The 24874-nt window shown below is 35.7% G+C and overlaps 1 protein-coding gene across 2 annotated transcripts in view; it reads right to left on the bottom strand.

The window, feature by feature from the left end:
* DNAH5 (dynein axonemal heavy chain 5) overlaps positions 1-24874 on the bottom strand; it is a 169218-nt gene that overhangs the window by 126698 nt on the left and 17646 nt on the right. Inside the window, exons 1-16 of one of the 2 annotated variants that reach the window (XM_070942594.1) lie at positions 23735-23791; positions 20785-20919; positions 18334-18418; positions 17261-17418; positions 16755-16976; positions 14377-14514; positions 13248-13424; positions 12497-12610; positions 12070-12177; positions 11245-11367; positions 10805-11020; positions 5695-5802; positions 4392-4477; positions 2179-2500; positions 1563-1769; positions 897-1068 (exon numbers count right to left, since the gene is read on the bottom strand). In XM_070942594.1, coding sequence (XP_070798695.1) covers positions 897-1068; positions 1563-1769; positions 2179-2500; positions 4392-4477; positions 5695-5802; positions 10805-11020; positions 11245-11367; positions 12070-12177; positions 12497-12610; positions 13248-13424; positions 14377-14514; positions 16755-16976; positions 17261-17418; positions 18334-18418; positions 20785-20919; positions 23735-23791 — 2428 coding nt within the window. Of the gene's footprint in view, positions 1-896; positions 1069-1562; positions 1770-2178; positions 2501-4391; positions 4478-5694; positions 5803-10804; positions 11021-11244; positions 11368-12069; positions 12178-12496; positions 12611-13247; positions 13425-14376; positions 14515-16754; positions 16977-17260; positions 17419-18333; positions 18419-20784; positions 20920-23734; positions 23792-24874 lie in introns of those variants that run through there. The other variant, XM_070942593.1, reaches the window with a different exon arrangement.

The raw sequence follows: 24874 nt of genomic DNA, 5'->3' as shown, positions 1-24874 counted from the left end.
TCTCTACAACCTATGAAATTGCTTCGTTGGAGAATGTGACTGATGACACACCTTGGTGGGAGGGGGGAAACAGGGTCAGAGCTGGAGCGTAAATTACATGGCGTCAGAGTTGGCTTCACTTGGAACGTGCCAACATGAAGCTCCTAATAAATAACTGGATTTCTTTTGAAGCTTCGCTTGAGGCTTATGATTTAATTAGGTCATCGGTCAGAACCCTGACACAACCCTCTATTCAAGCAGGAAACTCTGTAACATTTCAGACAAATAGTTGTCCAATCTCTTCTTAAAAACTTTCAGTGTTGGATACCCACAATTTCTGGAGGCATGTCATTCCACTGATTAATTGTTCTGTCAGGAAATTTCTCCTTAGTACTGGGTTGGTTCTCTCCTTGATTCGTTTCCATCCATAGATTTTTGTCCTGCCTTCAGATGCTTTGAAAAATAGGTTGGCCCTGTCTACTTTGTGGCAATCCCTTAGGTATTGGAACATTGCTATCATGTCACACCTAATCCTCCTTTTCATTAAACCAGACAATTTCTCTGTATTGGAAAAAATGAACTATAGGTGATAAATTGTCTACCAGCATGCCTACTTCCTGAAGATCCATATGTTTATTTCCACAGTCCAAACTAGGAAGAATTAAAAAAAAATAAACAAAGAATAACTTCAACAATATTCACGAATTTCAATCATTACTGCAGGATCTATCTATATACCATGAAGATTAGACAGGTACAGCCTTTCTCAACTTTGGCAAGTTTTAAGATGTCTGGACTTCAACTTCCAGAATTCCCCAGCCAGTATGCTGACTGAGGAATTCTGGGAGTTGAAGTCCAGACATCTTAAACTTGCCAAGGTTTGAAAAAACAGAGACAGACCATATACAAAGACTTACCAAGTTTACTGAAAATATTCTCTAAATAAGTTTCAATATTCAGGGATGTCCAGGTCAGCGTGGTTATTCCTGGCTGGACCGACTCATCCACTTTACCCACATGAGGAGCCATTAGAGCATGAAGTGGGACTTGGATTTTTGATTTTACTCTCTTATATTCTGCCAGCATCATCTGAAAAAGTACCAACTTAAATTGTAACTGATAGTATAATTGCAGATTCACTTAACCGGTCATGATCTGTGGTATACCTTTCAAAGTTTACTTGCATAACCTTTGACTGAAAATAGAAATTCTGAAAATAGGACAATAATCAAGTATTGCAATTGGAAATTAAGAGGGGGGTAAAACAGGGTTATTGAGATTGTTTTTCCACACATTGAAATATAAAGTATGCAGACGTGCTTAATGACAACTGGAACCTGCAAACTTCCTTTTTATCATTAGCTAATGAAACAAATTTAGCCATAATTTATTCATCTTTACATCTGAGTCATACCCTTGTTTCAGGGGTTAGAGAACCTGAACTAAATAAGCTTTTTATAGGTATGTTTAGCAGCAAATGTTATACCTATTTAAAGAAGTCAGGGGGAAAGCCTTTTAAATAATAATAATAAAGTCTTTAAAAGTTTATTTCAAGGCATTTATCTGTAACAGTACAAGAATACCTGTAGTTTATTGAAATTTTGTTTGTAGACATCCTGTTTGTCTTGAACAGCAATGGCCAATGGTGGGATTTCTAGCCCCATGCGGGCCATGCACTTAGCTTCCCTGATTAAGGTGAGAATCTCAGGATCAAAATTCACAAATATTTCTCCTGTCTCTGGAGCTTTCACCAATAATGATGCTTGAAGTCCTGCTTTAATTAGCTCAACCTAGAAATAACAAATGTTCCACATATTAACCTCATCAAATAGCAGATTATCAGAGACAGATATCAAGAGTTTCGAAGAACTAGTAAACAGGTTCAGACACATATAAGCATTTGACTTTTTCTGACCTAAACAGTGATAGATCCCAGGTCTTCTAGCTACAGTATGTAGAACTTTCCTTGACAAGTTTATACCAACAAAATTGAGGGACATTAATTCAATATCCTAGTTACTGTAGCCGGGCAAACTGATCATACCGATTTATTATTTCATACATGCACTGTTGTTGCTACAGTCCCAAGTGTGATTCTTAAAAAAACGCTGAATTTTATAGTAACATCTAAGTATATTAATAGCAAAACATTCCACAATGTTCATTATAAAAATATTTTGGCACGTTGTAGTCCAGTACCTGTTGAAGCCATCCTCTGTGGTAGATGATTTCAAACTCAAGAAGGACTTTAGCCACTCTGTTGTAGTTGCGAATTATAGGCTTTGCTTCTTCTGTCTGCAGAACCGTGGAATGTTTTTGGAATAGATTCATAGGTTCCTGGATTCGGTGAAACAGCTGTCGTGCCCACAAGATCTTACCGGCCATGGGAGGAAGATTACGAGCCAGAGGAGGATCATTCTTGTGTTTTGAATACAGCTTAGAGACCATCTCAATGTCACGATCATAGTTTTGCAGGATGATCTGATATTTATTAGCAATGCCAAGATTAGGGATTCCAAGCCTATGAAAAAACATCATCATAATCAAGAAGGTTCAGTACATTATTTATTTTTCAATTAATCATTCTGAAGAAGACACCAAAGATTAGTTTAACTTTTTGAAGCAACATATTGACTCATTCATCAGTCTCACGGGATCACCACCGCCCTGAGTCCTTCGGGAGTAGGGCGGTATACAAATTCAATAAATACAAATACAAATACAAATACCTAACCATAGCACATTGATATGTCAAACAGGAATGGACAAATCTATGTTACTGTGTAACTAAGAAAAAAGTAGATTTATTTATTTGCATGATAAAATGTGATATGTATCATTCTGTCCCATAAATTCTAAGTAGAAGTGTGCAAAAGATGTCAAACTTAAAATACTTTCAAGCTCTAAAAGTCATATGAGTACAAAATGGTTCTGAATTTCTCAGGATTCTCTAACCATTTCAAAATATTGTAGATATTGTATTGCATTGCCCTGTATTGTATTTTCATTTCTGTAATGTACAGTATATTGCACTGAATTCCAAAAAGGCTTTGAGCAGCTTGCAGTCATATAAAAGTACAACAAAAAGAACTTAGAAAAATAACCAAACTCCAAAACTCAAGAAAAATCCATCTCCTAGCCATTTATAGTGCAAGAAAAATGGTCCTAAGAGCAGTACTGTAATCACCTGTTTTACGCTTCAAAGAGTGCTTCTTGGTTCAAATCCTACCAGTAACATCTCTTTCAAACTTTAAAATATAAGTTTTAGATTCCAAATTTTTTTGAATTCCAAATGTTTTTCATAACATTAATTTTACATACCAAACCATCTTTTGTTTGTGGAAGTGTTCAGATAACTTTTTTAAGGACAAGTGGTGTTATTCTTGTCTGCTGTTATCTGTTAACTTAGCCATATATTTTATTTCAAAGAACCTATGGGAAGCATGGCAGCTAGCTAAATTTACCAAGATTGATAAGGTAAAAGATTTTTTAACACACATGCATCACAAGAATGGGTGGACATTAGGTATCTTATGCTGGGTATATATGAAAGTTGAGGGTTCTTTAGGCTATACGATTTGCTCCTGTTATCACTTTGTTTAGGTTTGATTAATTTCCTAAATTATATTAACATGTATGTGATGCTGAATTTCTAAACTATGAAAATTTTCCTCTTAGAGACAATGTTGGCATTATTTTGCTTGGTATACAGCAGATGACAATCCTATATAACTAGAAAATAAGTTACTCTACTCTAGATCCAAGACATGATTTTGTTATCTACTTTTTAAAGTATAAGTATAAGTATAATTTTATTTCTATACCGCCCTTCTCCCGAAGGACTCAGGGTGGTGTACAGCCTATTTAAAAACACAAGACAAACATCAATTAAAGTCTTTGCTCTCTAAAAAAAAAGTGAAGTTGACTATTATGTTGCTATATGGTCCAGATTTAATTATTAGGTCAACAAATGGATTAATTCCATATAAGTATTTATTCTTATCATATGGATCTTTTTTCTTAATTCTTCTTTTTCTCATTATTATGTGGAGATTTAATCACTATATGTTTTTCCACTGTACCATCATTATTCAATGAAGTATTTTTCCTTTGTTATTAATTTAACAATATTTTTTTAAAAAATTGACAGAACCTCTAGATTCACAGATGCTAGATTCATATGTCTCAATTGTAAGAAATTGAGATAATTGGACTTTATTCATCCTGCTGCTAGGTTTTTTTTTCAACAATTAAAAAAATCCTTTCTATATGTTATAGAGATACGTGCTTGATAGACTAAAAGCAAAATTCTCCAAATGTGATTCAAAATTAAAAGAGACTATCAATGTATATTGGTATTATTGGCATTGTTTTTCCAGATTACTCAAAGTAAAAAATGGTCATGTTTAAACCTTTCAAATTTCTTCAGCATATCAAGGGCTCTTTCAGTGTTCAAAATCTTTTCAAAGGTCGTATCCATAAACATCTGTAATTGGTGCTGTAGAAAGAAACAAAAGGATAGAGAATGTTCATAAGCACAATCACTAAATTTATAAATCACATTAGCCATTTTTTACCAAGGTTTTACTGAATTAATGACAATTGGCAAAATTCACACAAACTATGAAGTCCTAAACTATGGTGCAGAGAGCACAACAAACTAGGTTAAGCCAAACCCAAGCAATTATTATTGTTACATTTATTTCCCATCTCCAAGAATTCAGCTGGTTTAACCAAGTTTGTTGTTTGAATACAGTCCCCAAGATTCCAATACATTCTTGTACAAGTGTAACCAAGAAAGGGACTAGTCAAACTGGAGAACTCTTGTGGCATAGGCAAAGAGAGAATCTACAGACCACCAAACTTTTGTATTTACTGTTTTGAAGGCCACATGCCAAAAGTGGGTGAAGACAGTTCAAAATTGATAGGATCACTCATATACTGTTCAGCAACCAAGGTGAACATTTTTCCCAGGCCAAATGGAACATATGGCATCATTAAGAGAGAGGTTCTCTCATCATGTTCTATCTCCAGCTCTCCTCTCCCCATTTCTTCCATATAAAATAGCGTTCAATTCTAGGGAAGAATGAAATGCTACTTTAGTGGATTGAAAAGAAAAGGATGGTGAGATAAGACACACCTTAGCTCCAGTGTGAAATTTCATTTAGAAACTATACAGGCAATTACCTTCCTATATCACTTGAAGTTGTGCAAGATGCAATTTTCCTGCTAAAAATAGCAATCCTGATCTGAGAGCTCAATTCTATATAAACTAATTTTCAGTCTAAACCCACAACTTACATGATGTAGAAAATGCAACAAAACTTTCATTTAACACACCTTCATTTAGTGGACTTCATAGGTGAAGGACTAGATTTCTATCTCAACATTCCTCTAAAACAAAGAGCAAGTTTGCCATATTCCAAGTTGTTTGGAGAAGTCAGTTGAATGTATGTTAATTTTACCTTAATTGTATGACATCCATGGTGATTTATATCATTTATATCATCTGCATAAGTCATTGTCCAAATGATCAAAATCACTGAAATATTGCACTTTTGTACTTATTAGATCATTTTCTACCTGCTCCCACCCCCAATGTGGTCCATTAAAATGAGTTTTTGCTGTAAAAGTTTTAATGAATTGACCAACCCAAATAGAATATTAATTATTAACAATATTGAAAACTATGAAATTGGGAAGAACGAAACCTACATGTAGTTCATTTGTTTGCTTGCAAAACTCTTCATAGTCCTGGTCAAAATCAGTTTTCCTCTGATCTACGAAATTGTACTGTTTTTTCTTTATACTGGCAATGATACTCTGAATGCAATGGGAAATATGAATATTTGAAAGGTTATATTATTCTCATCATTTTTTATGCTTATAATAAAGATATATAATGTGAAGACTATTTTGTATTATTCCAAGGTAATGTTTTGCAACCCAATCCTTTCTGAAACACAGTTCATTTTTCTAAGGAAACGAAGCATTGAAACATGCAAATTTGCACAGTATATCTGTCAGGTCATCTCCTACAATATCCATGTTACACAATCTTGTGCAATAAAAATGCTGTTTACAGAAAACATGCAGAAAAACCAGAAATCATTATCACCACCACAAATTGTAACCTTAATAGACCTGTGATTAATTACCTCCCATTGCTCTTTCATTGCTGCAGTCCGTACAAGTAAAAGCACAATAAGCTATTTTACAACATTAATATACAGCAATTGTGTGAAAGCTCAAAATCCCTTATAACGTCAAAAAATTAATTTCTACAATTCTTTGGGGAAACTTACGAAAGCTGAGTTGACAAAATGCCAATACTGTGGTTACGCACCCTTTGAAAATGACTTAGAATAAGAGTTTTGGAACTCACACAACAGTAGTTCCTCTAAATCATAAATTCAAGCAACAATGTATTTTTTTTCAGATTTCCGCATCAATCTGAAAACAACACAGCTACTTTAAGAATGATATTAGATGGCTTTTTAAAGAGCCACAACATTTTTCTAATTTCTGATGAAGATGGGGAAAAAATGGCAGACATTTTTCAATGAATAACAAAGAAACACTATCTTTACATAAATCCAAAGCAATTTTTGAGTCTCGATTTTGAATAGGCATAGTCTTAGTTAATGGAAGTTCATAGTGAACAGGTCAAGATCTTGAAGTTTCAGCCTCATTATAGATCTTATTTTTATTGGGCACTAAATTGTGATGTCTGTTTTTTTAATCATTCTTATTATTACTTCTCTTTCTTTATAGTATTAACTTTATTGCAAAAAAAATTTACGAAGTAAAATAAAAAAAATTTAAAGAGAAATAAAGGAAAGTGGTAAGTAAATAAATAAGAAATAAAAAAGAAAAATAAATAGAAGTGGCTTTCAATCTTCTTTACAGCAATCATAAAGGCAGCTGTTTTTATCCTTTCTCTCTCCAGCTATATAGCAGCTCCCTTTCTTCCATATTCTATTCTTTCTAATTGCCAAACCCATAAATCCCTCATTTCGTTTTTCCCCATTTTCAGCAAAATAAAGTCCTTAAAGGGTTTCCAGCCCCTGACAAATGTTTCCCCCCCTAATCAAACAAGTTAATTTTGCCCTGCAAATTCTGTTTTTCTGTATTATTTCTATCTAATCCCTGAGACAGAATTCTTTTCCCTCCAAAACAACCGATATTGTTTCATATAAAGCTAGACAGAGTTTTAGGACAAAATTGCCAGTTTTGCAGTCAGCAATAATATGGGATATGTCCCAAGAGAAGTTCTGCCCAGAATTCTATATCAATAAGCTCAAATTTGCTAGACAGGAAAATAAAAGTATGATGTTGTCACCAGAAAGGCATAAGGAAGCAATTAGACCATTTGCCTCCTGGGGGAACTAAAGGAACAACAGCATAATATCAGCACTGATGAACTAAATCATACAGGTATCAGAACCACAGTTAATAATCATGTTTATGTTATTTCCTATAGAAAACATAGGAATGTTTTTCTCAAAGGTGCTTTTTCCAAAAGGCTACTGGACTTACTTATGGAGTTTTTTTTTCCTTTGAAAATGTTTCGCTTCTCATCCAAGAAACTTCTTCAGTTGAACTGAAGAAGCTTCCTGAATGAGAAGCAACACATTTTCAAAGAGGAAAAAAACCCCCAAGAAAGTCCAGTTGCCTTTTGGAAAAAGCAACTTTGGGACACCCAGGACCTGGATGAGTCTTTAAAGACACTGTAATGTTTTCTATGATGTGGTCGTTAAAGCAGAGGTCTTCAATCTTGGCAGCTTTAAGACTTGTGGACTTCAACTCCCAGAATTCTCCAGCCAGCATACCTTGCCAAGTTTGAAGACCTCTGTATTAAAGCATCAGGCTAGAAATCTGAGACTGTAATTTCTACTCCTGCCTTAGATGTGAAACTATCTGGATGACCTTGGGCCAGTTATTCTCTCTCAGCCTTAGGAAGGAAACAATAGCAAATCACTTCTGAAATCTTGCCAAGAAAACTCAGGGACTTGTCCAGCCAATCATTAGGAGTCAACACTGACTTGAAAGCATACACACACACACACACACACACACACACACACACATTAATTACTAAGTTAACTAACAACACAAAAAACTTATATTGCAGGAAGCCATTAAGAGCTGTTTATGAAATATATGGAGGCTGGCAATCATTTCATGAATGCAATCCAGGCAATTTATAGTCAACAGAAGGCCAAGATTTTGGTCAATGGAGAAGAGTCGGAGGAGGTGACGATAGCGAAGGGAACGAGACAAGGCTGCCCACTCTCCCCATTGTTGTTTATATTCACGCTAGAACCTTTACTTAGGTCAATAAGACAAGAGGTGAGCATAAGAGGACTGAAGATCAGAGAACAAGAATACAAGGTCCAGGCGTTTGCGGAAGACCTGGTCTTTGTTCTGGAAGAGCCACTAACCTCCAGAGGGCGACTTATTGACATAATACAGAAATTTGGTGAAGTAGCTGGATTACAAATAAATAGGAAAAAAACAAATATCATAGTTAAAAACATGACGGAAATACAAAAATTAGAATTACAAAACACTTTGGGCCTCCAGATAGTTCGTAAAGTTAAATATTTAGGGATTTGGCTGTGTGATAGATGCTCCTCAATAAAGGCAGATAACTATCTAAAATTAACTGAGCAACTAGACAAAGATTTGGAGAAATGAGGCAAGATACAATTGCCATTAATGGGACGGATAGCCTTAATTAAGACCCATGTAGTGCCCAGAATAGTATTTCTCTTTCTAACGGCCCCAGTTAGACTGGATAAAACCTTTTTTAGGAACTTGGACAGGGCTACAAATAGATTTATTTGGCAGGGCAAGAAGCCTCAAATTAAGTTGAAAACGATGCAGAAACCGAAAGCACAAGGCGGGTTGGGGGTCCCAAATTGGAAGTATTATTATAATTCGGTAGTTTTGGTTTGGATCCGTGAGTGGATTACACTACAAAGGAGATGTCTGTTAGCAATCGAAGGTCATGATCTCCAACAGGGGTTGCATGCCCACCTATGGTAGGAGAGAGGCAAACCCCCAGCATATTTTACGAAACATCACGTGCGAGGAGTCCTGATTGAGAGTTGGATGGAAATTAGGAAAACATATTATAATAAGGTACCACTCTGGGTTTCACCTGTGGAAGCTGTGATCTATCCGAGTCTGTATAATCCAGGCGAAAAAATTGACCCACAAAGAAATATTAGATACGAATGGGAAGTTAAAAACAAAATTGTCACTTCAGGAACAAGGAGTGAACCTAGATTGGTGGACGTACATGCAAATTAGTAGTAAGTATATGAGAGATAGATAAGAGACTTGGGATTAGCCGAGAGGTGCAGATTCTAGATAGAATATTATTGGGGGTGGATGAAAAGGTTATCTAGATGCTATAAATTCTTTATGGCTATGGAGGTAGGTGAGGAAGGTGCGAAGACTTCAGTTCATGCCAGGGAGAAGAATCTAGGTTATTCAATAGAGCCTGAGAGGTGGAACGAAATCTGGACTAAGAATATGAAACTAACCCGGTCAATAGGATATAAGGAAAATATATATAAAATGGCATATCGATGGCATTTACCGCCGACCAGACTCACCAAAATGTTCCCTAGAACACCCTCAGTCTGTTGGAAATGTGGCATTAAAGAAGGCACATATTTCCACCAATGGTGGACCTGTCGAGAGGCAATGAAATTTTGGAAGAATATTCTGAAGTGGCTTAATGAGATGTTGGGGCAGCATATATAATTGCGTCCTGAGGTATTTTTATTAGGGATAAGACCCAAAAATGTTAATAAAACGGCATGGTACCTGTTGCTACATATAACAACAGCTGCAAGATTGGCATGGGCCCAATATTGGAAGATGGATGTTAGCCTACCCAAACAAGTAGTAATTCAGAAAATAATGAATTGTGTGGAATCAGATCGGCTTACTATGATACTGAAAGGATGGGGGGACACAGATTACTATATATCTTGGAGTCAATGGTATAATTCGATGTAAAATCGAGCTACAAATAGAGGTATTGGATAATGGTATATGTAATAGACTTTTGTAGGTTACCCTATATATGTAATGGGACAAGTTTATTTCCTTCTCGCGTTGTGATGTAGACCGCTATCTATTTAATGTGTGTTGGATGTATAAGATAAAATAAATAAATTAAAAAAAAGAGCTGCTTATGAGGGCTACTAAAATCTGGAACCAATTCAGTAGGCAATCTGTTTTACTTACTAACTCAGCGGATACAATGTGAACAAGTTTTGACACCCAACACAAACTGCCAACTCAAGTGGTAATTTTAAAGCAGAGAGTAATGAGCAGGCTAACTCTACAAACAGCTGTCACAGTGGCTGGCTTCACACCTCACATTAAATCACAGTTTGTTTTAAAACAGCTTGCTGAAAAGGTCAAAGTGGCTTGTTTCACCGGTGTTAAAACATTCATCATGCTTTACAAACAGTAGCTGACTTCACATAATGCTAGATGAGAAATAAAATACCATGGCTTGGTGGGACGTGCAGGCTCTGAAGCAGTTCAGCTGTGCTAGTCCATAGAATTTGGAGAATTCTTAATCCAGCATAGAAAAGAAAGAGTATTTTCTATCTATAATACTCTCCCTAGGCAATCATTCAAACACTTTGCACTTGAAATGTTATAGATTTCATCCCCACCATTATTATGACCAGTGGTTCCAAATGATATGATAGATTCCAAAATATCTGGAGGCTAAAGAAATTGCGTTTTGCTGGATCCAAGTAATATTGGTAAAAAAACAACAAATACTACATACCTGATACTTAGTTGCCATTACTTCTAATCCTTCCATCTTCGAGTCTTGTAAGACTGAGTAAGTTGTGATAGTATCAAAGATGTGTATAATTTTAAGTAGGCGGCGATGGAAAGTTTCAAATTTTCCAAATATATACATTTCACTAAAATCAAACTGCCGTTCTGCTGGATTCTCTTCCAATTTCTGTTTGGTCTTGTGAAAACAGTTTTGGTACTCCTTAGCAACATAAACCAAGATATAAATATATGGAAGTAAGTATTAACTGCAACATTGTTCATAATACTCTTAAAGACTCATATAGGCTCTCAAAAGTTATTTTCCCTAGTGAAATTCAGATCCAATTTTTCCCTTTTGGTATTAGTAAAGTAAATCCTCCCCAATTGACTCAAGGGGGAAGGTTGTATTTACTGCTTTTGTCTTCTACCAACTGTAAATATTACCTGCTTAAGTCTTATAGCAGCTTGTATTTTTTCCAAAACTACGTCTTGCGGTTGATCCCAGATGGTGGCAGTGTTGTTATTAGTAATATAAGCTTTGCAGGCTGTTATCATTTGATTTGTAACCTGTAAATAGAATGATAGGCTTTGTCTCAAAACATTGGAACAAAGAGATTTGAGGTCCATTTTCTTTCTTTTTCTTTCACAGACAGCAGCTAAATCAGTGGTGGATAATTTGCAATCTTTCTCATGTTGCTAAACTACAATCCCACATAACTCACTACTGGTCATACTGGATCAGCTGCTGAGTTTCACTATTTACTTTTCATTGTAGACTTTTCTTTCATTTCTGGGTTACAATTAACATAACCCAGCTGTTTAATAAGTGCAACTAAGTTTTTATAAAGTAAAAACAATATGGATGACTTCAGGTCAAATATGTTTAGCTATGATGTAATGATAAACCAATTCCATCTATCCTAATAATCAGTCCAAACAATTTATCAATAATCTCCATTTCAAGATTCAACAGATCCTATTTTTTAATTAACTTTTTAACCTTCTCTATGTTCCAAAAATATATATTTCTTTAATATATTTTCATTCCTTTCATCCTTTATTAAGGAAAGTTTTTATTTCCTAAAATGGATAAGCGTCCAGAGTTGTTGGGAGTAGGGTGGCATACAAGTTTAATAAATTATTAATGAACTGGGTGGTGTATAAATGTGATAAGTAAATAAATAGATACATTATTATTCTCTACAGTACAGTTTTTGATGGCCAATAGTAGTGGGATTCCAATTCTGAAGAAGAGTCAGCCCGACTTGCCTTTACAAAGAGGGAAGTTATCTTCTCTGAAGTGTTATAATAGCGTGAGATGCTGTGGATCATTTTGATAGCATGAATGAGTCCTGGAATAGCATCTACCATGATCACCTGAAATGCCAACAAGATGAATTGTGATGTGAAGCATCATTTACCTAACATCATTTATATCCAGTTAGCCTGAGGCCATAAGAGCTTCTGCCATCATCCCAAATAGTATTTGCAGTCCTTGCCCAGATAATTTTTAAAGTTGCCAAGATTTGGGGCATTTATGAGATCTGTATTACTCAATATAATGTAGGGTGTATTATTAAGTTATAACTCACTTAGCTGAGTTACAGTTGCACGCACAACCATTAACTGGTGATCTGGGTATTTCTGTGCTATCTACAAGTATGGCAGTTCAGTGAGCAGACATTTTTAGACTTACAGGATCACAGTTATACAGAGGGTCACAGCATTTTTCAAGGGTATATAGATATTTCACATTGTCTTTGGCTTCATTTGTTGCATCAGTGATCCGGGTATCCAGTTCTCGCCAATTCTTGGAAAATGAAACAAATGCTATTTAAAAGGACATCTAGCATTTTAGAAAAGAAATTTGCCTGGCAAACATGCTAAGATAGTTTCTTAAATCTCACAAGAATTAGAACACCAATTCAATGACAGCAATAAAATATTGTTGCAGACAATGCTTGGCAGCTTCTAAAAGATGTGGACTGAAACTTTAAGTGTTGAAATCATAGATCATGCTGGTTAAAATCCACAGGAGTTCTGTGAATTTTAACTATCATGATCTATGATTTCAGTGCTTAAAATTGAGGTAGGAGATCTACCAGGAGATTGTTTTCCTTAGCCAAGTATCTGGCAAAATCATTTGTATTTTAGAATTTTTATTTTTTTTAGTAAGTTCAAAACAATGTTTTGTTTCATTATATCAAGCTGCAGCTTCCCCCTGTATATTTGGAAGACAAAAAGAAAAGCCTTTTTAGAAGCATCATTTCCGCTGTCCACTTTTTAAAATACATATTTTGTATTTTAATTCTGAAATGTGATAGATTTCAGAGTAAGTTGCTTTTCAGTTTATTGGGCTGCAAGATTTTAAATATATATGCACTGGTGTAAAAAATGTTATTTTTAGGTAGAATATAAATTGTTCCTGAATAATCCAACTGACACACCTTCAAAAGTTTTGATTTAGCAACTGTAAGCACACCAAGTACAGCCTTTACATCTGCAGTCTTGAGTTGATCCAGTAGGTAATTAAATTTGGACAGCCTTTTCTTCCAGTGATCCAGCTCAGCTCGTGGACCAAGGTCATCTGCTTCTTTCCGTAGCTGGTTATTTTCAGCAATAACCTAAAATGTAAATCAAAATTGTAATTTGTCTAAAATACAATCTTTTTGCAATATTCTAAGAACATGATACTATGTGAGCTGAGCTTTCTTTTTTTTTCTTTCCCTTCCTTCCTTCCTTCCTTCCTTCCTTCCTTCCTTCCTTCCCTCCCTCCCTCCCTCCCTCCCTCCCTCCCTCAATTATGGACGTAAATCAAGAACTACCTGTACACTGTAATTGGAAAAGCTGTCCTAACACACCAGTGGCATTAGAGCAACCTCGCTTAAATAATTCAAACTATGGCAGGGAATTATCAGCAATCTGCTTGCAATTTGCTCCAATTTTGGCAATGCTACATTATAAACTGTCATAGTCTCATTCATCCTTTTAAAAAGGATGATTGGTGGAATTAGCATAATTAATAAAGCCACAAGCAGAAATCACAAGATTTTTCACCAACCCCTGAAATAAAAACTGGGTTGAACATAACGGGATACAGATTTTCTACATTCTTAAAGTCTACCTAATCCGGCTGCAAAATTCTGGGCCACCTCTATATGAAAGCAAAGAACTCTAGAAAACAATAATTCTTAAACAATAATTGTTTTAAAGTAGTTTTAGTTTAATTTAGTGATTTTAGTTTAGTTTGGTCTTCCTACTACTGTAAAACTGGTTTGGAGATAGGAGAGTATGGTAATTGATTCATATTGGGATGGAAAAAAAAACTAATCTGTTTTATAACATTCATTCCTTGTTGCAAATCAACACCATGAGTGTCTTTCAGCTACAGAAGGGGAAAAAAAAGGATTATCACAGTTAACAACCGCTCCAGAGACACTATTGAATAAGAATCTTGCATGTGAAAAGAATGAGTTTGGCAATCCCTTTTCCACTCTGTCTCTGTGAGAAAGATAAGTAGCTACATACTGTATATATAGCATTCAATATGCAATGGAATATTCATCCAAACAGTACCTGTTCAATTTGCTTAATCCACACTTTCATGCAAGCTTCTATTCGCTCCACAGTCTCCATGCTATTTGCTGCCACCAGAAAATCAGCTGGTCCTTTTAGCATTTTCAGATCATAGGTTTCACAATTCTTCAGGACCACCTAAATTATGTATTAGGCAATTATTCTACACATTTCAATATCTCTGCCTAAGAAATGATGTCTACATAATTCACAGGTTAGCCCAAGGTATTGGTATGCAAGACCAATGGTTATTTACATGCTATTCCATGCTATTTTGTTCTGCACAGCACCTGAACAATGGCATATTAGTTACAGTTGAAAACCCTAAAATAATAATATTATTGAATAATAATATTGTGCCTTCCAAATGGGCTGTCTGTTAGATTTTGAGTTTCTTCCGATAGAAATTTAAAGAGCCTCCTCATCCAAATTCTATTTATATTAAAAACCGATCTGCCAAAAACAAAAAAGACATTTCTTATCATTCTTTCTATTTTGTCTCTAGCCTGAAATCACTTCTGCCTGCAGGTAGGATTTACACAGTTGAATGTATCAATATAAAAGTTCTTCCACGTCTCAACAAAAAAGAGGCTTTAGGAAGAAGGATTTAAGCCTTTTTCCATATCCTGTCACACAGTTTTCGGATTTTTTTTGTTTTGGTAGAATTATGTTTGCTTTGCATTTAAATGCATGACATTTAAATCATGCAATCCCCATTGCCATCTAAAATGGTTCAACTCTGCTGCCGGAAATAAAGTTCAGAGATAGTACTTCTTGCACATATTTGGCACCCTAGTAATTCTTGTTGCCATAATTCATAGAAAATAATTATTTTAAACATCAGGTAGCAATAATAATTTATGCTGCTTGTTTGCTGCCTAACTCTCAACAACTCTGGATTATATTGTACACTGGCTGGAACCTCTTTCTGATGGACCTAGGTGGTTAAGAAATACTAAATATAAATAAATATATAAAATAAGAATAGTCTTTGAAATGTAGTCTTGATCCTTCCCTGCTACCAAATACATTCATCAAATTATCTTTAAATTAATCTTAAAATGGATTGACGATAGAGTGTAAAACACACATCATCAGAAAATTTGTATTTGATTGATACATTAGTTCTGTTCCCAAATACATAGAATGCCATCTTTTTCTCTATAGGATATTGAATTGTACAGTCTTTAAAATATGATATGTAAGTGAATATTCTTATTGACGTAATCAGCTTCACTTTTTCTCCATTTCTCTACTCTTGTGATTGTGACTGGAAATTGCAAGTTCCTGTTGGCTTCCCCATTGAATTTGCTTGTTGGAAGCCAGCAAGAAATCCCACGTCTCAATAACATGAGGTCCTCACTCAATGACCCGCAATCTTCACTTAACAACAGCAACTATAGCAACAGCAACAGATAACCTCCCACCAGCCAATACGCTCCCACAGAGAGGGCCTCCTCAGGGTGCCATCGGTCAGGCAATGTCGGCTGGCGACTCCCTGGGGAAGAGCCTTCTCTGTGGGGGCACCTGCCCTCTGGAATGAGCTACCCCCAGGGATACGACTGATCCCGGACCTCCGGACCTTCTGCCGGGCCCTGAAGACTTTTTTATTTCAGCAAGCCAGGCTGGGTTAAAAATCTTTTAATTGGGGAATTTTATGGGTAAGGGGTTTTAAATTGGGGAAGCCAAAGATAAATTTAATTTCATTTTATAGTATTTTAATGTTTGTATTGTGTGTTTTTAATTTTGGCTGTTCACCGCCCCGAGTCCTTCGGGAGAGGGGGCGGTATAAAAATTTAATAAATAAATAAATAAATAAATAAATAAAACTAGGACTGCTACGGTTGCAGCGGCCAAGTGATGTGGTCATGTGCCATCCTACTTTATAACTATATTGTTTAGCAGTGAAAATTCAGTCCCAGTTATCATTGTTAAGCAAGGAGAACCTGTATTTTGAAGGAAGCCCAATTAATCCAATGAGATTTCCCCCAGGTATCTATTTATACAATTGCTTCTTTAATCCATTTTATGTTACAATTCAGCTATATATATATATATATACCTAGAGAGATTTAGATAGACCAGTATAAAAGCCATTATATGATCATCCCTGTTATAGTTGCGGTACCTTCCTTTTTTCCCCAAGTAAGATAAAGAACAGTACAGAATTCCTGCACTTAAAATATGTATAGAGAAGAAAACATCAATTTGTAAAATTGCTAAATGCTCTTCTAAATTAATAGGTCACTTTTGTGCACGTTCTTCTACATTTTTTGTATTTTATCAATGGTAGATTTAGTACTGATATGTACTTTTGCATTGTTCTTTAGTGCCTTTACTTCCTGGCAGAAATAGCAGAAAGATGAATGCAAGCTTACCTTCTCCAGCAGGCTCTGTTGAGCTCCTGAAAGGACACTAACAAATCCCTCCAGGGATGCAATGAAGTCCTGCTTGATGTTAGCCCCTTTCTGAGAACTACTCATCTCTCCCCATCCATAGTTCATAGTTTTCAAAGCTGGGATGAAGATATCGGATAGCAAATGCTGAACACTGTTTAGCAAACCACCATTTGTTGTGTCCATCATGTTGAAAACTACTTCCTGATGATGGCAAAGGAAAAAGCATTAAGAGTTGTTAGCTTTCTTCATGTTGGTGTGCTTTCCAGATCTTTTGATATTACAGCTCCTATTTCAAGCCAGTATGATCAGAGAGAAAGAGAGAGGGAGACAGAGAGAGAGAGACAGACAGACAGAGAAAAGCTGACTTAGATATAATTCTTTGCTAAATCCAATTTATATGATTGACAAGACAATGGATGACCACAGGCAATGCTACAATTTCTTATAATCAAGTGACCAAACAGATACATATAGAAAATACTTACACGATGGATATTCTCTGCATTTATTGCTTTAGAAGGATTAGTTCTAATGAAGAACACACATATACCAGTTAAAGCAACATCATCTCCCTCGGTCACGAATAATTTGGTCTTTTTGCCTTTAGCAGAAGCAGGGTTAGTTCCAGTTGAACTTTCATGTCCTATAAAGTGGAGAAAATTTTATGTAGTTTATGTAGACACAAGCAAAACATTTATCCAGGAATTTGTACTAAGTTTCATGTCTGTATCCTATTGCATTTCCTGTACTGTTACTATCACATCATCTAATTCTATCTATCCTACCAGTTGGGAAGTGGTGCTTATTTTACATTGGGTTGGGCTCCAAAATAACACCTTTTTCTCTGCAGAATCTTCTTGTAATCTGAATATTAATTTGGAATTATCTACCACATCTTTTTATGGAAATGTTGAGGCAGTGAGTATTCCACATCACAGACAAGTGCATATTGTGATCTGTTCAAAATACTGGATTTTCTTTTGGATTTTTTTCTCCTTTAAATTGCTAGTTCTATCATAATGAATAGGTGAAATCTATATGCATCGTCTTCAATAATTTTTTAAATAAAATTTGATTTTGTTTATATCCCATGATAATAGTTCATATCTTCCAAACTGATGAAGAAAAGGCTGAATTATCAAGGCATAAAACTGAGAGCTTCTGGAAGAAGAGGTTTTGAAGTCTTCAGCTTTCCACATTAGAGTTACAGTCCTTTGAGGTAGCCAGATCAGGAAACAGGCTCTGCAAGGAATTCTGAAATTCTGTTTTATTATTGCAAGGTACAATAAAAGAATCTTAAAAGCCTGGCAAAGATTTTCTCTTACCACCCTTTTCCCTTTTATATCAAAGAAATCAAGGCAGAGAGATTTTTTTTCTTCACTCCTTATTTTCCTTCAAGGTTAAGCTGGTGTCTGCCTATTGTTTTAAATGGTTTCGTTGGTTTTATCATATATTTTTTACTTTTTCTGCTGCCTTGCATGATCCAGCAGTCTATAAATACACTAAGTCATCATCTTCACGTCTGAGAAAATAGTACTGCAGGTATCTCTTTGCATACCTATTTCCGGTCCCTCCATGTCTTGATAATAAAACATGACATGACGAAAACCTCCAGCAGTGAAGAATTGATCAATACGCTCAATCTGTTAAACATTAACAACAGAAAGTTAAAGGCTTATACAAAGAATTTTAAAAGGAATACATACGAGTGCTAAATAAGACCATTTACCGATAATTTTATATAACAAGTAAAATACTCTCTTCACATTCAACATATATTCTCAGCAGATGCTTAATTGTGTCTGTTGCTGTTTTGAGGGACCAAAAAAAATATGCATCTAGAATGTGAATCAATGCTCCAAACTTGGATATGGAGATCAAGCAACTATGGTTCAATAAATGCAAGTGTATGGTGAAATTCAAAATACCAACTTTTTTTCTTTCTTTACTATTGATTTTTGTATTGTTTTTTTTTCTGTTATTCTTTAACAATAAAAATACAATAAAAAATTAAAAAAACAAAAACAAAATACCAACTTCTCCTATTCTATTTTAACTGGCTAACTTTATTTTCTTGAAATATGATTAGTTCAAATATTAAGCCATAAGGAGGGGGTTCAAGGGAAATTGGTCCTATTCTATGACCCTGATTTTAATCACACTATAAACGTTATAATAATCTCATTTATTGGTTATTGATGAGCCATGGTGGTGCAGTGGTTAGAATGCAGTATTGCAGGCTGCCCAGTTTGGAGTTCGAGCCTGACGGGCTCAAAGTTGACTCAACCTTCCATTTTTCTAAAGTCAGTAAAACAAGGACCCAGATTGTTGGGAGCAATATGCTGACATTGTAAACTACCTAGAAAGTGTAGTAAAGCACTATGGGGAAGTATAGGAGTCTAAGTGCTATTTATCTGTAATCTAGCAGTCCAGATTTGTTTCAATTCCCCTGGAGAATAGATAAGGTATCACTTTTTAGAAATGTTGCAGAGGTTGCTCTAGAAAAGTGGTAATAGCTTCATCACACATTTGCCATAAAGAGAATGCTGCTTTCCTTCTCGGATAAAGTCATTTGCCTTCTGTGATGCAATCTGAATATTGGATTGGAACTGTGGCCTACTCAGAAACAAGGTTCTATTCAGGACCACCCACAACTGTACTATGTGCCACAGTGCCACAGTTCTTCTACATCAGGGGTGTCAAACTCATGGGCCGCGGGCCAGATGCATCATGCACTGGCCACACCAACACCCGGTTCAGTGAAGGGGGGGAAAGTCATGATACATCACGTGATGTAGGGGTGGGTTCTAAATTTTTTTACTATCGGTTCTGTGGGCATGGCTTATTTTGTGGGCGTGGCTTGATGGTCATGTGACATTTTTTTAGGATTTAGCAGAGGTACTGGTCTACCAGGCTTTTAACTGCTTGCAGAGCTGTACCAGTCTACCCATTTATTTTTGCAGGCACTGACTTACCCATTTATTTTTGCAGACACTGGTCTACTCATGTATTTTTGCAGGCACTGGCTACCCATTTATTTTTGCAGGCACCAGTCTACTCATTTGTTTTGGGAGGCACTGGTCTACCACCAAACTGCCTTTTACCACTGATCTGCTGTAGGACGGCCCTTTGAAGCCCCGGGCAAGAGTTTAAACAGTTTTTCCTTATAGCCCATCAACTGGGACTCAGGATGCAGCAATAGCTTGGGGGTGGGGGCAAATAAAAGGAAAGAATAACGCGGAGGGGGGTGGGGGGGCAGAACCGGTTCGGTGATGTCATATCATCACTGCTACCGGCTTGGCAGAACCGGGCAGAACCGGGAGGAACCCACCACTGACGTGATGAAGTGGTGACGACACAAGTTTGACACCCCTGTTCTAGATAATGATAAATAGAATAGAATAGAATAATGAATTGGAAGGAACCTTGGAGGTTTTCTAGTCATTGATGAAGATGTTGAAGAGTACTGGGCCTAAAACAGAACCTTGGGGTACTCCACTGCATACTTCCCTCCAGGTAGATGCAGTTCCATTGAGGACTAAATTTGATATGTCAAATCAATGCCAGATTAAGGCCAACAGATGTCTTAAATACAGCTGAACAAAAGTGCCCTTCAGCCCTTCCATTGTTTAACAGGTAAGACATTAAGACTCAAGAAAGGCTGCTAATAAAAGTTCAGTACAGCAGTGAAAGATTTAAGGGCATGACATGTGGGGGGAAAAACCCCTTGTGGTGCCCTTCTTCACTTATTTTGCTTTGATGGTTAATCCAGGGCTGCAAAACAGCTATACAGAAACCAAACTATACCAGGGAAGTGCTATAAATATGTTTTTTATAAAAGCATTTATATGGTGAATTTTCAAGAAGACTGTATTTGTTTCTGAAAATTGACTTTCAAAAATACTATAAAATCCTGCTTTCACTTTCTATGCACAGCAACTATCTACAAGGCACAGGATTATTTTTGTACTCAGTTGGAGTCTGACAACTGAATCTATCCCCATCATACCTGATTTCCTTCAAGGATAGCATCTTCCACTTCGTTTTTCTCTAGGTTCACACAAGCAGAAACAATTGACAGTATGTAGTCATGTCTGCCATCCAGATGAGCCCGCTTAGCTTCTTTCTCCTCCTTCAGTTTTTGCTGTAGAACCAAATTTTCTATTATAGCTGTAGAGGAAACTGAACTTGCTTCTTATATATGTTCTAAGTTAAAATATATATCGTCATATATGAATTCGCCATTAAGTATCTCAATGTAGCATTATTTTGAGACTAAAATATGTGCTGATTCCTCTATGTGGGATAAGAAAGATAAGACTACATGGGGAAACCTGACTGTTCACAAGATGCAGTTGCAATTTTATATATCATATCACGGGAAAATCTCTTTGAATTAAGTGACTGTTTAATATGGGATTTTAATATGCAGGTGACTACTTTGTGATTCAACATGTTGCATGAACCCAGTTTGTATGGTTAGATTTTGAAAAAAAAGTATTGCAAAATCCAAGCAGTTGATTAATTCAGTAAGATGTGATTAGGTACATCTGCATATAGAACACATGGAATAAATCAGTAAGACCTATTTCCATGTACAAGATTGGGTCAAAAAACATTGAAGGGAGTTGTGTTGGGGAGAACAAGGGTAGTAAATTCTGTTAAGACTAGTAATTTTCAAGCTTCATGAACTCAACTATATGACTACAGGTAATTCTTGACTGATGTCCACAACTGAGCCCACAATTTCTGTTGTTAAGTGAGAATTTGTTGTGATTTATCCCTTTTTACAACATTTCTTGCCACAGTTGTTAAGTGAATCTAACTTCCCCATTGACTTTGCTTGTCAAAAGGTGATCAGATGACCCTGGGATTCTGCAATGGTCATAAGTATGAACCAGTTGCCAAGCATCTGAATTTTGATCATGTGATCATGGGGATGCTGCAAAGGTTGTAACTGTGAAAAATGGCCATAAGTCACTTTTTTCAGTCCAGTTAAATGGTCACTAAACAAACTGTTGTAAGTAAAGGACTACCTGTACTACATATGTTTCAAATTAAGCTTTCTTATCTTCTAAAAGTTTGATTATAGGTATACCCATAATGACTACCACTGAACAGTTACAATTGTAGCTTTCTTTAAGCAAAGCTAATTATCAAGTCTCTTGAAATCTCCTTAAAATGCACTTTAAAATTATTTTAAAATGAATTTTTAAATCAATCCCATTTCAAAGCACTAACGGATCAGTTTTATAAATTAGTCATTGATAAAATGAAAACACTTGCTATTCTTCCCATAGTTTGAACTATAGACTGAAAACAAATTTGACTGAAGTTTAAATTGAACTAGGCTGCTTTGGATCAAATCTTTGGTTGTACAAACTGAAGCAAAGTGACCCTTATCTCATAATCTATCAGGTTAGATGGGTGTGATGTATTAAACCACCTCTAACTATTTGATGATCATAGTATTGTATTCACCCAGCCCTATTTTGTCCAGTAGATCATGTGGGTTGAATAAATAACAATTAAATTAACCAAGGATAAATTTATTGTGTGAAAATTAATCTCCCAGTATCTGAGAGTTTAATAATTTGTAATTAGTGACATTTATATTAGTGATTGTTTTAAGTACAGAGGTTAACACAGTTATAACAGCAAATATCATTTTCAAGAATACTTTATAGAGTTGAAGATAGTTCGTATCGTATGTGCATATGATATCCTTTGGGTGATGAAGGACAGACAATTTAAGCCTCCAATACAGAATAAGGAGCCTCCAGCATTAAAAGAAGGGTGACCTCATATGCGTAGCTATTCTACAATCCAACCTTCTCAAAAGAACTTCATTTCCAAAAGATGTCACACTATGGGGTTGAAAACAAAGCCAATTATTTGATAAAGCAGCCTGAAAGATGGAAAAGATCTCATTTCACTCTGGCAGCAAATTGCCTGCAACAGCAGTTCAACAAAAAGAAGCAGTCAAAGCTGCTAAGCAACCAGTTTCCAAAGCTGCTGCAAACAAACATTACTGAAGGGGTGTTCCAGTTCCTGATTTCAAGATATCCTTTTTAGTTGTGGCCAAAAATTAGCTCTGTTCACTCATTCAAAATGCCGTGGTGTTTTTAAAAGTGGGTCTATCTTAAAGAATAAGACGTCACAACAATACTGCAATATTATAAGGGACTATCAAGGAAAAGAAGGTAAACAGTTTCTCCCTTATTCTCCAAAGGGAGGGCTATTAGATCTAATTAACTTAGATTTCAAGAGGATATCAATTCCAGTTACACATTAGAAGCTTCTGAATAGAAGTAAACTAGCAGGAGTATGAATATAGTCCCTCTCCCCTGTCATTTGCTCCAGTAACTTGACCCAGAAGTAGCACATCCTCTTTATATCCTAGCTAACAGGCGTTCAAACATCAATTCCAATATATCTATCTAATTATTTAACCATATAAAGGCCAACAAAGGGATGCCATCCACCTCTGAAGTTCACTGAGACTAAAACATAGCACACCCTCCATAAAATCACGAATCCAAACGTATGATATACTCAAGATTTCCAATATTTACAGATTGGTTCATGTCTATATTAGCAATCGGGACATGACTTTATATCAAAATATCACATCAAGAAATACATACTTGTATAAAGGGTAGATTTATCATTAAAATGCATAGATCATTAGTCCTAAATGGAGGACTGGCTTATATAATAGTACGGTAACTCTCTTTGTGCAATCATAATTTCTGCTAGGTTTTATCAAATGGAAACATGGCAATTAAAAACAATTAAAAGTATCCTTTTATATTATTACATTCCTGTGGAGGGACCTCAAAATCATCCTTTTCTCTAAGTTTTACAAACCAATTTGGTTATATGCTACCATTAATATACACATTCCTTTTACATTACACTTCCATACTTGCTCCTTCCCACATCTCCATATCTCTTACCTTTAAAACTCTTGTAACACTTTGTTTCCAAAGCTGCCGTCTTCCAGTTCTGAACATTTTATTAGCTGAAATATACTATTGGTGTTGTTAATGTTAAGCCAATAGGATCAGCATCTACTTTGCCATGCTGAATACAAAACTTCCCAATTTAAGGATTGCTTAGAAAGTTCTCACATTTCTTAACAGTACTCTAATTAAGATCAATCCGAACAGAGTCAGACCTGCTCAAAGCTCACCCAGCCTTTCCAAGCATCAGAAATATGAGCAATGTTGACAAACCTACATAGCTTGCGTGTTGTTATGGTAGATGTTGACATATACAGCTATTGTGTTAAATTTCCCTATCAATCTTAGCAGAAGTCAGTACTCCAATATCTTTCAAAAGAAAGTTTTGGTTGATTGCAGATGAAGTTGCAGATGAATAAATAACTAGACATGATGTATGGAAATAGAGTTATTCGAGAATAATAATGGTTGGGAAATGAAATTATTATGCATGTTATCAGAAAGTGCAGTTTGGCAATCTAAAGCTCAATTTTGCGTGAATAAAATAAATTTACAGTTTAGGTGAGTATGAATATTTTAACAGCTAAGTGAAGTCTCCATGTTGAAATAATGCATTGCTCTGAACACCAGTTGCTGAGTCCAAACATAAAAGGCTGCTGCTTTCATGTCCTCCTGTTTCTTTACTTTTAACGATCAAGAGAAATCCTAGACCAATTACTATCTGATATAATTGTTACAAAGTCTTTGTTATTAATGATATCGGCAGGTATGCTGTCCTGAAAGTATTTGCAATTTTAGATCAGCTTTCCTTGATGTGGTGATTTTTAGGTGTGTGGGATCATCTTCCAACATTTCCTAGACAGCAAGGTTTCTGTAAAGTACTTCATTAATGAATAATAACTACGACCCCAATAATTATGTAGTTCTCCTGTCACACTTATCCCTGTCTTGCTTTGTCACTATATTGTCTATATTTCTCACTATCCTCTCAACTTCTCAAACTGTCTTTTGTCCAATTTCCAGGCCAACCTCTTTCAAGCATTTATTTTGCTATAAGCCACAGGTCCTCTTCATTTTAACTGCTACAGTTTGTTCTGAATCTGTTTCTAACTTCTCCCTGTTCAGTTCTTGTGA

Source organism: Pituophis catenifer, unplaced genomic scaffold, assembly GCF_029215685.1.
Source record: "Pituophis catenifer annectens isolate HBS135680 unplaced genomic scaffold, rPitCat1.0.hap2 SCAF_3, whole genome shotgun sequence".
Lineage (NCBI taxonomy): Eukaryota > Metazoa > Chordata > Lepidosauria > Squamata > Colubridae > Pituophis > Pituophis catenifer.
This window is presented reverse-complemented; position numbering and strand designations above follow the sequence as displayed.